Raw genomic sequence first — 14,273 nt, forward strand, 5'->3', positions numbered from 1 at the left:
CGTTATATTTTAAATATTCACAGGGAAGCCGGTCATTGAGCTCAAATGCATGCACGCTGTGGTTTGCACTTTATGTTCACGTTTGCACTTCAGACGTTATTATATGTTAGTTTGTAGACATCATATATTATATTCTGCAGAAGTGATTGAACTCGTCACTATGACCTGTTCTTAACGAGCCTCAGTAACCCTTTACTGCTGCCATTCAAACTGAAGTGATGTCACGTGTTCACAAACTACAGATGGTGGGAAGACTTTGGGATAAATGTACATTTTCCTGCAGTTTCAGAATAAAAGCCTCCGTGTGGAAATAAATCAGAATGGACTTCCTGTTGTTATTCAACCTCTTTCTGAGTTTCATCTTTGCAAAGACTGACTTTTGTTTTGAGCTTTTTCTTAAAATCTTACAATCCTGGTTTCTTTTTGAAAAACTTTTATTTTCTGAAATCTCAACATTTAGATTTGTTTAAAAAGAAAATTAACAGATAATCTCAGAATTCTGACTTTTTTTTCGGAAAGTCTCAGAAATCTTATTTTTACACTTTTATTATCAGCCCCTCTTTTTCTGGGGGGGAGGGGGGATCACTCCTGCAGAGAGCACAGAGACACTGAGGCACCAGGTAACCCAATCCCAAACCCAGCATAGAGAGGTTCAGTGGATGTGGCTCTGAAGGTGTGGAGGTGGATCAGTGTGTCAGAGGAGACTCTGTAGAAGGAGAGAGAGCCAGCAGGATGATCCAGATACACTGCTACTCTACCAGAGGAGGAGGAGGAGGAGGAGGAGGAGGAGGAGGAGGCGATGAGTGCTATTCTGTTGTTGTGCCTGACAGAGTAACCACCACCAGCAGAGCAGTCCAGACTCCAGGACTGATCATTCCATCCAAACCCACAGTCCCCTCTGACTCCTCTCCTGCTGATTCCTCTGTAAGTCACTGATATATGAACCACTCCTCTCCACTCGACCTCCCAGTAACAGCGACCAATCAGAGCTTCTCTACACATCAGCTGAGGCCAGGAGTCAAACCTCTCTGGATGATCAGGATATTTCTGCTCCTCTCTCACACATGTCACCTTCCTGTTGTTGTCAGACAGTTGGAGGTCTCTGTGTGCTGTGTTTGAGTCCAGTGTGAGTCCACAGGAATCTGATGAGAGACACAGCAGGTATTAAAGGTTACTAAAGTCCCTGTGATGTCCCAGTGTGAAGATGTTCATGATTAAAAACACACTTACACTTCCTGAGACCTGGCCTCAACCACCGGACTCCAGCAGGCTCCAGGCTGAAAGCAGAGGGGGGGTCAGTTAGTCTTTAAATGGTCTGATATGTCCACCTCAGTCTGCCTCCAGAAACATCTACAAACACTGAGGTGTCTCTTTTGTGATGTCTATGATCTCCTCTCCAGGTGTTGATCAGGTGGGGGCATGCTTCCTGTGTGCAGCGTTTGTGAGCATCAGGAAATATGGGTTTCTCTTTGGTTCACTGTGCGCTTCATATTTAATACTTTTCAGTTTGTTTTGATGTTTTGTCTCAGTTTCTGCTCTTTGTTTGAACATCATGTTTTCTTTAGCTCAGGTTCCATCATAACTCTGCTCCAGGTAGTTTGCTAAAGTGTTCCTGTCTGATGGCTATGGGGTCAGATCAGTCTCTCAAATAAATAAATGCACACAGAAGGATACACAAATGTGATTCTGGATTTATATATAAATGTTTCCACACATATGTTTCAGTGCACACACAAAAACGTATCATTTTTGGCTCAATATGTTTTTAGAAAGATGGTGATTCCACCGTGGAAACCATGGATGTAATGAAACGGGAAACATGTCCTCCACGATGTTTTGCTGCGCCTGTTTATCTCTGCTATGAAAACTCTGCCATATCGCGAGTGTAGCAAGTTTAGTGCGAGAGAAAAAGGACGTTTGATTTATTTTTCTATCCTCCCGTTATGCAGAAAGTTGAAGACCTTAACATAACGCAGGTAATGACATTATGTTGTGCTCAGTATCAATAAAGTACTTTCTTATCTTATCTAATGTAATTACTGCTGAACCAACAGTAACGCGTTACACTACTGCGTTACAGACAAATGTAATCTGATTACTGTAACACGTTACTCCCAACACTGAAACTAATAAATCCTTATTTTCATTCCAGGGGAGGTTCTTCTGATTGGCCGTTTGCTAGGACTCAGAATAAAACATCTGGAAATGAATCAGTTTATTTATTCATGATGTCACTTCCTGTGCTAAATCTGTGTGAACATAAAAAAAAAACACTCTGTTTCTGTTGGTGGTTCCACGATGAACATTGACCCACTGAGGGTGGGTTTCCTCTCAGTTGAAAATTTGTGTTTGATGCTAACAGCTGACGGCAGACAGTGTGAAGAGTCAGGGTCTAACAGCTCTGGTTGTTTCAGGTCATAGGAGCCAGTTTCTACCTCCTCTATCAGACTGAGTGCCTCTCCATACCTGAGTGTGTCCAGTCCAGCAGACAGCAGCCTCGCCCCTGAGTCTCCTGGATGATTGTAGCTCAGGTCCAGCTCTCTCAGATGGGAGGGGTTTAAAGCTGAGGCCAGAGCATCACAGCCTTCCTCTGTGATCAGACAGCCTGACAGCCTGCAGACACACAAACAAGCCATCAGATAATCTGAGGGTCCAGGACTGGAAGGGGCGGGGCTTATTACTGCATCACCTCTGGGTCATCTCTACACCTAAAACTCCAGTCACTGCTTCACAGTTCAATTGGACAGCCATGGTAAGGGTCTTATTGATATGAAAAGATCATCAAACAAAGGAATAGAGAATAATGTGAAGAAAGACTAGAGAGAAACTTGTGCTTTTCTTATATTGTACTTCTTAAATGTAAACATATATATATATATATATATATATATATATATATATATATATATATATATCTCAAACAGAAGTATTCATGTGTTAATGAGCCCAATTTTCTAATAAATTCAGTCAATTAAATTTTCTAACAAATGTTAGTTTGTAAAAAAAAAGCCCAGCCCAATAACTTATTTGCTTAACAAACCCTTCCTATTTCTCCTTATTATAATCAATCCTTCTGTGTTAAAGGATGAGCCGCCAACTAAATAAAGTAAACCCTCTGTGGAGCGGGATATAGGCTGTGTTTTTCTTAAAGCATATTCAAGTATCAAGAATAATTTACCTACATTTGATTGATCTTTGAGGCAATATACCTCACCTCTAGTGAGGGGCCCAGCCCTTTGCATATTTGTCTGTGTGTGGTACACAAGGGGGGATGTTTTTTTAACTTTAAAGAAGTTTGTGCCAATAAATTGTGAATTGTGACAAATATATTGTGTCGCGTTTCTCTTGAATTATGTTTTTGATGATGGTATTCCCACACCACACAGCATGGCTGAGTCAAACTGTACTGTGCTCTGACCTGAGAGTCTTCAGTTCACAGTGTGGACTCTCCAGTCCAGCAGACAGCAGCTTTACTCCTGAATCCTGCAGATCGTTGTTACTCAGGTCCAGCTCTCTCAGACTAGAGGACTGGGAGCTGAGGACTGAGGACAGAGCTGCACAGCTTCTCTCTGACAGGTTACAGCCACTCAGCCTGAAGAGACGATGAGGACAACCATTATTCAGAAGACAGCAGTGTATTAATAACTGATTCACTAAATCAAATATTCTCTGTACTTACAGAGCTTTGTTGGAGGCTTTGACCACTGGCAGCAGCCTCAGAAGAGCCTCCTCTGAAGCAGAGTATTTCTTCAGGTCAAACTCTTCCAGATCTTTTCCTGATGACAGTAAGATGAAGACCAGAGCTGACCACTGAGCAGGAGACAGTTTATCTCTGGAGAGACGTCCTGAACTCAAGGACTGTTGGATCTCCTCCACTAGAGAACGATCATCCAGTTCATTCAGACAGTGGAACAGGTTGATGCTTCTCTCTGCAGACAGGTCCTCTTCTATCCTCTTCTTGATGTACAGGACTGTTTTCTTGTTGGTCCCTGAGCCACTTCCTGTCTGTGTCAGCAGGCCTCGTAGGAGTTTCTGATTGGTCTGCAGTGAAAGACCCAGGTAGAAGCGCAGGAACAAGTCCAGGTGTCCGTTTGGACTCTGTAAGGCCTGGTCCACAGCACTCTGGTAGAGATCTGTTAGTTTAGGTTTGACTTCAGACTTCTGGGAGGTTGTTGGTTCTTCTGACAGCAGATTGACTCCAGAGTTGATGAAGGTCAGGTGGACATGAAGAGCAGCCAGAAACTCCTGAACGCTCAGATGGACGAAGCAGAATACCTTGTCATGGTACAGTCCTCTCTCCTCTCTAAAGACCTCTGTGAACACTCCTGAGTACACTGAGGCTGCTCTGATATCGATGCCACACTCTCTCAGGTCGGACTCATAGAAGATCAGGTTGCCTTTCTGCAGCTGCTCAAAAGCCAGTTTCCCCAGAGACTCCATCATCTTCCTGCTCTCTGGACTCCAGTGTGGATCTGTCTCAGCTCCTCCATCATACTTGATGTTCTTCACTTTGGACTGAACCACCAGGAAGTGGATGTACATCTCAGTCAGGGTCTTGGGCAGCTCTCCTCCCTCTCTGGTTTTCAACACCTCCTCCAGAACTGAAGCAGAGATCCAGCAGAAGACTGGGATGTGGCACATGATGTGGAGGCTTCGTGAGGTCTTGATGTGGGAGATGATGGTGCCGGCCTGCTTCTGATCTCTGAACCTCTTCCTGAAGTACTTTTCCTTCTGTGGGTCAGTGAACCCTCGGACCTCTGTCACCATGTCCACACACTCAGGAGGGATCTGATTGGCTGCTGCAGGTCGTGTGGTTATCCAGAGGCGAGCAGAGGGAAGCAGCTTCCCCCTGATGAGGTTTGTCAGCAGCACATCCACTGAGGTGGACTCTGTGACGTCAGTCAGGATCTCAGTGTTGTGGAAGTCCAGAGGAAGTCGACACTCATCCAGACCGTCAAAGATGAACACAACCGGGAACTGATCAAACCTGCAGATTCCTGCGTCTCTGGTTTCAGAGAAGAAGTGATGAACAAGTTCCACCAAGCTGTACTTGTTCTCTCTCACCACATTCAGCTCTCTGAAGGTGAATGGAAATATGAACTGGATGTCCTGGTGGGCTTTGCCGTCAGCCCAGTCCAGAGTGAACTTCTGTGTTAAGACTGTTTTCCCAATGCCAGCCACGCCCTTTGTCATCACTGCTCTGATTGGTGCATCTCTTCCAGGTGAGGCTTTAAAGAGGTCTTCTTGTCTGATGGTTGTTTCTGGTCTGTGTGGTTTCCTGGATGCTGTTTCAATCTGTCTGACCTCATGTTCCTGATTGACCTCTGCAGACCCCCCCTCTGTGATGTAGAGCTCTGTGTAGATCTGGTTCAGAAGGGTTGGGTTTCCTGCTTTAGCAATGCCCTCAAACACACACTGGAACCTCTCCTTCAGGGTGGATTTGAGTTTACGCTGACACACTCCAGCAGGAGTTCCTGAAAGAACACACAACAAAAGATCATTAGGTCACACTGTAACTCTGGTTCTCTGAATAAAATATGGATATATGTTGGTCTCTTGAGACATCAGCAGATGAGACATTTATCCAGAGTGTTAAATCTCTATAGAAACCCTCTTACTGCTCTGCAGACGGTCAGCCAGCTCCTCCTGCTTCATGCTCCTCAGGAAGTGCAGTGTGATGTTCAGGAATTCCTCTTTGCTCCTCCTCTGCTCTTCATCCTCAGCCTCCAACATCTCCTCATCCTCACTCTGACTCACTAACCCTTCTGGGTAATCTGAACTCAGAGTCTTCTGGAACTTCTTCAGCTCGCTCTTCACAAAGGTGACGATGTGGTCCTCCAGCAGCTGGAACATCACATGAACGACACAAACTATAAACCATGGATCCAAACATCAGATCCGGACAGACTGACTCTCTAAAAGTGCAGCATGGAGATGACTGTGAACAGAAGAGAGGTAAAGTATCTGTAGTACATGTACTCACCGTAAATATGGAGTCCAGCTGTGTCTGATGCTGCTGGGCAGACGGACCACCGGGAACCTCCGAGCTCTCCTGGTCCCCTCTGTGGAGGAACCATGAAGCATTAGCTCACATTATGTCTGTCCACACAGAGACACACTCAGGGTGAAGGAGGACAGGGGAACAGGCTGGTGGTCCTGTGCGTCAGCGGGAACTTTGCACTACAGGAATATTTATTTCCAGCTACTGTTGAAGACCAGAGGATTCTGTCCATCCTTCATTCTGGTCTTCCTGAAACGTGGCTGTGTGGATAGATACTGGACTCTGCAGCTGGCTAACAGCTGTTCATCAGGAAAAGGAAAGACCTAGGGACAGTTCTTACACCAGCCCCCGTTACCCCCCCAGCTCCACCTCCAGCACCATAGCAGGGGTGAGGGTTCACCTGGCAATAGAGCTGGTTGTGACTTTGATGAAGGCTCAGTCTCCTCCATCAGAAGTGTTTGAGAGATGGTGGAACAGCTTCTGAACAGCCTGAGTTTTCAGATGGAGTTTCACTGCCCCTCCCAGTGTGGACGTTCACAACTAAACACTTTGGACAAGAGGAGGGGTCTGACGAGACTTTATACAAACTGGTTTTATTCTCTCATAACCAGACTCTTACTGTGAGTTACAGCTTACTTCTGATCAGTAGATGGAGGTCTTCCTTTAAAGTTTATGAAGTCGTCCTTCGAGGCGTCGCTCTTTAGGGACAGACAGCTGGGAGAGTCTGGTCTCTGCTGCTGGACCCTGAAACAGAAACAGATAAAACATTTGCGTAAATACCTTTTGTTTTGTTTTGTTTTATTTAATTCAGTAGTTTGCTCATATATACCAGCTACTGTTTGAAAGAATATGTTTTTTAAATATGATCAAAAGGGTGGAATGTAATGGAACATTTTATTTGATGATGCTGAGTGAGCATTCAAAGTTCACCATTATGTTCTTCTTGATAAGCTATTTCTTAGAAAATGACTCAAAGTCAGCAGTTAAGATAACCTCTATCTATTGTGAAAGGTTCATGACCTTTAACCTCTGAGGAATGTAGACATTATGGCTCTCCATGCAGCAAGCAGATGTCTCCTGAACATCTTGACCACTCCCCTTCTTCCTTTTGGGTCTGATTTTGTGAATATAAGACCCTTTGCAAATCTCCTGACTTATGTACTTCGCTGCAGACTGCTTGACACTCTGTAACGTTTTACCTTCTTGCAAGAATAAACTCTTATTTCAAGAATCTTCATTTCAGTATAACGGAAAGGTTTCCTCACCATTTTATTATTATTTGTTTGTCTTGGTTAATTTGCGCCACACAAGGCATTGTGGGACTGCATTTTCTCCTTTCCTTTCGTTAAGGAAGGTCCAGTGTTCCCTTAGCTAAAGGAGGTTATTATACCGCTCTCACTCTCCTGATTATTTGTCCCATTTATCAGGCCGTAAAACATGCTGGAAAAAAACTGCTGAAAAATATTTTGGACAAGACTTCATACTGACTAGTTTTATTCTATCATAACCGGACTCTTATGGCGCGTTTCCACTACAGCCCGCAGCCCGGTTTAAGAGGGCTGTGACGTCAGCGGCCCGATTGTGGTTGCGTTTCCACTTGGCCTAGTACCGGCCGGCGGGTCCTAATTCACAGTTTTTCTGGCCTCATAAAATCGTGGGGCCAGGGCCATCGACAACCGGGCTGAGTTTGTGACGTCAACGCTCTCGGCTGCTGATTGGTCGGAGAGAATCGTCACAATCGCGCGCGAGATAATCCCTAGCGTCGCATATATATATAGCGATGCTTGCAGCATTTTTACATACAGCATTTTTGTCAACAGAGGATTAACAATGGCAAAGAAAAGCACACCATGGTCGGTCGAGGAAGTCACGACGTTCCTCCATTACATTTCTGATGAAAAGATCCAGCGGGAGCTCGACGGGATGACTCGAAATATTAAAGTATTTCAGGAGGTGTCTACACTAATGGCCACAAGCGGGTACTCCAGGACTGTCGTGCAGTGTAGGGAAAAACTTAAAAAGCTTAAGGGTGAATATCGCTTGGTGAAGGACAACAACAACACCAGTGGTGCCGGTAGGAAAAACTGGAAGTGGTTCGACCTCATGAACAGCATTTACGGCCATAGACCGGCTAGCGGAGGGAGGGAGGGAGGCCTGGACTCAGCAACAGCGTTACTGGAGTCTATGAATGGTAAGTTTTTGCTAACGCTCTGTTATTTTCTTGGAACCTTTGTGTCCCTATCTGTTCTAAAGCTCACTTCTAACAAATAAGTCTATTTTATCCTTACATTTATGTTCGACAACCCATGGTTTTATGGAGCCCCGAAGGCTAGCTAGCTAGCTAAGGCAGATAGCATTAGCTAGAGCTAGTGTTTGCTAACACCACATGTGCCATTGTTTACGTTCAGTTTGTCTTTTCTATAGTTGTTGTTGCTATTTATAGTATTGTGCTGCAGTAGTTTGTGGAATTAACAAGTCATGTTTCTGTTCTAGATGATTACGTTTTGAATAACGAGAATGAACCAACACCATCCGGTGCATCGATATCATCCATATCGACAGCACAAACTCCAGCTCGAGCACAGACACCAACGCCGAGTGCCAGCTCGACACCGCGTGTGGTTCTAGGTAAGAAATAGGCTGGAATTGTGACTTTTAAAAAAAAATGTAGACCATCCATCGTCAGTAGTAAAATAAGCTGTACCACTGTGTGCGAATGCTCTGTTACAAGTAAAGTAACTAGCTAGTAAGCAGCTAGTATATAGGGCCAGAACTTTCTTTAATTCATCCTTACTGTTCTGTTTATACATTTTATTCTTATATCCTTGTGTGACCTGTACCTGTGTTTCTTCATTGTTATTGCTAATTATTTATATTATTATCTTGTCACCCAGGCAAGAGGAGACGAGGAGGAGAGGAACTGGCCCTGCTGGAACTGCAACTGGCCCAGCAGAAGGAACACCAGGAGCAGAACCTGGCCCAGCAGGAGAAGATCCATGCCGAGCTGAGGGAAGACCGGGCCCTGCAGGCTCAGTACATGAACCAGACCCTGGTGGAGGCGAGGGAGGCGAGGCTGTTGGAAGCCACCTTGAGAAGGGAGGAGATGGCTCGCGTAGAGAGCTTTAATGCATCCTTCATGCGCACTATTTGCCAGGTGCTAGTGGGAACGGGCAGCCAACGTGCCCAGTCTCCTCCGCCTCTGTGAACCAATAACCTCTGGCTGTACTTTCTTGTATATTTTTTATCTTCAATACAATACAATCATTTTTTTTTTTTGTATTGTATAATGCCATGCCTTTTTTATGCTGCTGCAAGAAAACACTTTGTGTTCAATAAAGTACTTCTTTGACTTATCTTATTGCTTGTTGATAAATAATTGCACCCAACAGCGATCACACAGAAAGATGGCATCATCTAGGCGTCCCTCTTCAGTCAGAAATATCATAAACACCATCATCGCCCACAAAGCACTGCACAGTGAAACCTTTATCATCTGTTGCAATTAAAGCAAATAAGAGAATAAATACTTGGTTAAATAAAACATTTTAAGTCTTTTGCAGGACAACTCTGCATACTGTTTGGAATTGAGTTTGCTCGCTTGAGGTCCTCTAAAACATAACATTACATATTTTGTAATGGTATTATGAATACATGTAGTAAACATTACTCAATTGTAATACCCTCGTTGTGCTAGACTCAAATACATTGCTTATATATTTAAAAGAGAACAAAATAAACTATAACTACACTGTAGCTACACTCTTAGAAATGAAATATGGATGTTGTTTGCATTAATTGCTTTTTTTATATTGAAACTACTAAGTAAATGCACTTTTTACAATTAAATCAAGAGACTTTAATTGCATTTATGTAAAAGTTCAAAGTTTTGGGATTACATTACCATGTTGTGTTGTATTTAAATGGTAAAGTTATTTAAAACGCACTGATTGTCCCAAAGTGCTTGCCGTACTTTCTCAGCACATGCGCTGTAAGACCGGGGACATGTGTCATTTGAATCCTGTGACTGTGAGATGACAGAACCGCATTTTTTCCCTTTCCTGTGCCATCCTGCGATGTTATGGTAAGTTTCTTAAATATTAACATATATTAAACACAAACGGTCCCTGAAATACAAAAGTTGATGTGTATTTTTGATTTCCCTGCTACCAACTGTATACGTTGATGATAGATTTGAAAAGTGGTGCAGCCTAGCTAACAGCTAGCTAACAGCTAGCTTAACGGTCACTTTTTAATTATGTTCCCTTGCACTTAAAAGTGTTAGAATATGTCACAAAAGAGGTGACATTTCAAGCTTTGTCTGTATAAGTCAATCGTTATGTATTTAATGATTTTAGCTTGATGTGGTTATAATAGTAATGTTAGCTCTTACCAAAAGTAAGTGGACACGTTTTTTCCCTCCTTTTTTTAAATTTTTTTTTTTTAAATGTGCTTGATTTAAAGATTTGAGAGCCTGGTTGCAAACATCTCCAGTGCCAAAAAGGTCATAGTCGGTTAAGGTCTTCTAAGTCTATTAAAAATAACTTCATCAAGTGTAACGCCCTGAGGGAGGTTTTTTTGTTCAATTGTAAAGCTTATTTGGAAGAAATAAAAATCCCATCTGTGCACTGTACTGTTGCGTCAGCCGGAGCCGTGCCTGGTCGTTACGTTAATTATGTCGGCCAGGAATATCAAAGTGTGAATTATTTAAAGCATGTACAGGAACACACTCAACAAGCACATCTTCCATTAAGACAGCTCTTAAATAGACACGTAATTCACCCGAAAACGTGTTTCTTTATAATAATCAGAGAGAGAGAGCAAGATTAAATAGTGGCAGGTACTTCAGCCGCAGATGCCACTATTTGCTGAGACAACTGCGGCTGCTGAAGGGGTGTTACTCTGGGTGCCGAGCCAAGCGAATGTGTGTGGCAGTTGCCACTTACCTGCCGTGGCAACTGCTTGTGTTTAAACAGTTATTTATCGTGGAAAAGTATTTCCATGTTCTGCTACTCTGTAATTCTACTCAATTACATTTCAGTGGGAAATATTGTACTTTTACAACACTACATTTATTTGACACTTGTAGTTACCTTTTTAGATAATGTTTATATTCATATACATGTACTACTAATTTACTCAGTTCTTTCCAAAATATGCTCTATATTAACAAATCACAACATTAAAAAATCTTGTATATATGTAGATTTTTTATTATAAGAACATTCATTTTTATTCTATAATGATGCAACCCTTTTACAAAAGGCTTTCTGCACAAAGTACTTTTTCTTTTGATACTTTATTATATTTGGCTAATAACACTTTGGAACTTTACCTTAAGTATTATTTTGAACTTGGGACTATAGCAAGTAATGGAGTATTTATACTTTTACTTTAGTACAGGATCTGAGTACTTTTTCCACCACTGCTTAAGATCCAGTAATGGGTTGCTATATCCTGCACCTCACACCCTGAATTATGTTAATGGCTGCAATAATAGTTGTTATTTACAATACATTTGGATCATTAACACATTTCTCTTTTTCTCTAGGTTTTGAATGTGGAGATGCAAACAGTGTACTCAATCTACAAGGTACCAATTACTGAAGCACTATAAATTAAAACACGGCCATTTTGGTCAGAGACACCCATATCCATGCACATACTATGAATGCCCATGCTCTTTCAAAACATGGAATGCTCTTAAAACACATTTAAGTAGATGTCATGTTGAATCTTTACCTGTATTAAGTGCAGAGCTATTTTAATAGATGCACATGTATAAGAAAAGAACCTCAGCTGAAATTCTTTGTTTGGTTTACACCAGTAGATGTCCTGTCCTTTCTGCTATGACACTTGATGGATATTATTAGCTTTAAACAAAACATTTGAACCTGTATCACAATGTGTTGCAGGTAAACGCAGAATTCACCCGCATCACCACCGTTCCGCTGCTGCCTACCTTCATGTCTCAACTGGATCGCCATTCGTCTCAGTTGATGAAGGTTTTCAAAAAGAAGGGGGGAACAGCAGGACGCAATTTGGGCCTGATCATGGCAGCCATGGACAAGGTATGTAGTTGTAATAAATTGTGTAGTTTGGGCACTGCAACACCATATTCTCTTTATCTCTCTCTCTTGTTGTCCCTCTCATATAAATATATTTTAACCTCTCTAACCCCCTTTCTTTGACTTGCCAAAAATCAGCACACAAGCATAATCAGTATTCTTGTGTGAAGATTTTGAAAATGTGTTTGTCCCTCAGGATCCCACAGTTGAAACACGACGGGACTGTGTCCTTAAAGCGCTCTGCGTCTACTTGAATGAAAGTTCCGAGAGCTTCATAAAGGAATATTTGGTAAGTTGAAACATAGCCAAACACAGATATATATATATATATATATATATATACACCTGAACATCAGCAGGAGAGGACTCTTTAAAGTAGAGACACTACATACTGATATACACCTAAACATCAGCAGGAGAGGACTCTTTAAAGTAGAGACACTACATACTGATATACACCTAAACATCAGCAGGAGAGGACTCTTTAAAGTAGAGACACTACATACTGATATACACCTGAACATCAGCAGGAGAGGACTCTTTAAAGTAGAGACACTACATACTGATATACACCTAAACATCAGCAGGAGAGGACTCTTTAAAGTAGAGACACTACATACTGATATACACCTGAACATCAGCAGGAGAGGACTCTTTAAAGTAGAGACACTACATACTGATATACACCTGGACATCAGCAGGAGAGGACTCTTTAAAGTAGAGACACTACATACTGATATACACCTGAACATCAGCAGGAGAGGACTCTTTAAAGTAGAGACACTACATACTGATATACACCTGAAGATCAGCAGGAGAGGACTCTTTAAAGTAGAGACACTACATACTGATATACACCTGAAGATCAGCAGGAGAGGACTCTTTAAAGTAGAGACACCACATACTGATATACACCTGAACATCAGCAGGAGAGGACTCTTTAAAGTAGAGACACTATATACTGATATACACCTGAACATCAGCAGGAGAGGACTCTTTAAAGTAGAGACACTATATACTGATATACACCTGAACATCAGCAGGAGAGGACTCTTTAAAGTAGAGACACTACATACTGATATACACCTGAACATCAGCAGGAGAGGACTCTTTAAAGTAGAGACACTACATACTGATATACACCTGAACATCAGCAGGAGAGGACTCTTTAAAGTAGAGACACTACATACTGATATACACCTGAACATCAGCAGGAGAGGACTCTTTAAAGTAGAGACACTACATACTGATATACACCTGAACATCAGCAGGAGAGGACTCTTTAAAGCAGAGACACTACATACTGATATACACCTGAACATCAGCAGGAGAGGACTCTTTAAAGCAGAGACACTACATACTGATATACACCTGAACATCAGCAGGAGAGGACTCTTTAAAGTAGAGACACTACATACTGATATACACCTGAACATCAGCAGGAGAGGACTCTTTAAAGCAGAGACACTACATACTGATATACACCTGAACATTTGCATAATATGTCCTCTTTAAATAAAAATAATTGAATTTGTTTTTTATTCAAAGTATTTGCTGCTACTTTGGTTATATTGTTCATGTACATTTACAACTACATGTATTTATTTACAATGGATCCAATAAAAGGATTTGCTCATTTGTTTCATATTATAAAATGATGTGTGTCAGGGTTCTCATACTGATAATCATGAATACTATGTTCTAATCCCACTTTAGGATGTTGAACTTGCAACAACCCAAATGGAGCCAATGGTATTGGGACTCTATCTCGTGAAACACGAAGGAGCAGAACCCGGGCGTCATCATCGAGGGTGTTGGAGTGCTGCGAGAGCTGAAATACTTGGCAAATGGATGGGCAGTATTGCTTGGACTGATTTACAGCCTCAATCTGAGCTACCCCAAGGACCTGAAACATACATTTGAATTCATTCAAAAAGTATTGATGGGGTTGGATGGCAACAGACTGTCAACCAAGGTGCAGGTTCTGAAAAACAGATTACAAGAGTAATCCCAAGGACAAAATACTGTGACAGAGATAACGTCCAGTTCATTTCCATCTCGGTACATTCTCTCACACACACACACCACACCACACACACACACACACACACACACACACACACACACACACACAGACACACACAGAGAGACAACACAGAGACACACACCACACACAGAGAGACACACCACACACACAGACACTCACA

The 14,273-nt window shown here is 42.2% G+C and overlaps 1 protein-coding gene across 10 annotated transcripts in view; it reads right to left on the bottom strand.

Annotated features, from left to right (window-relative positions):
* Nucleotides 1-566: 566 nt before the first annotated feature.
* The window catches only part of LOC117487475 (NLR family CARD domain-containing protein 3-like), a 189,413-nt gene continuing 175,706 nt past the window's right edge, over nucleotides 567-14,273 (bottom strand). For 8 of the 10 annotated variants that reach the window (XM_034136099.1, XM_034136102.1, XM_034136097.1 and 5 more), the window contains 4 exons: nucleotides 3,419-3,592; nucleotides 2,467-2,613; nucleotides 1,231-1,277; nucleotides 567-1,142 (listed from right to left, as the gene is read on the bottom strand). In XM_034136099.1, coding sequence (XP_033991990.1) covers nucleotides 583-1,142; nucleotides 1,231-1,277; nucleotides 2,467-2,613; nucleotides 3,419-3,592 — 928 coding nt within the window. In that variant the 3' untranslated portion in view covers nucleotides 567-582. Of the gene's footprint in view, nucleotides 1,143-1,230; nucleotides 1,278-2,466; nucleotides 2,614-3,418; nucleotides 3,593-3,679; nucleotides 5,475-5,618; nucleotides 5,845-5,983; nucleotides 6,063-14,273 lie in introns of all 10 variants that reach the window. The other 2 variants (XM_034136104.1, XM_034136105.1) reach the window with 1 other exon arrangement.

This window comes from Trematomus bernacchii, unplaced genomic scaffold, assembly GCF_902827165.1.
Source record: "Trematomus bernacchii unplaced genomic scaffold, fTreBer1.1, whole genome shotgun sequence".
NCBI lineage: Eukaryota > Metazoa > Chordata > Actinopteri > Perciformes > Nototheniidae > Trematomus > Trematomus bernacchii.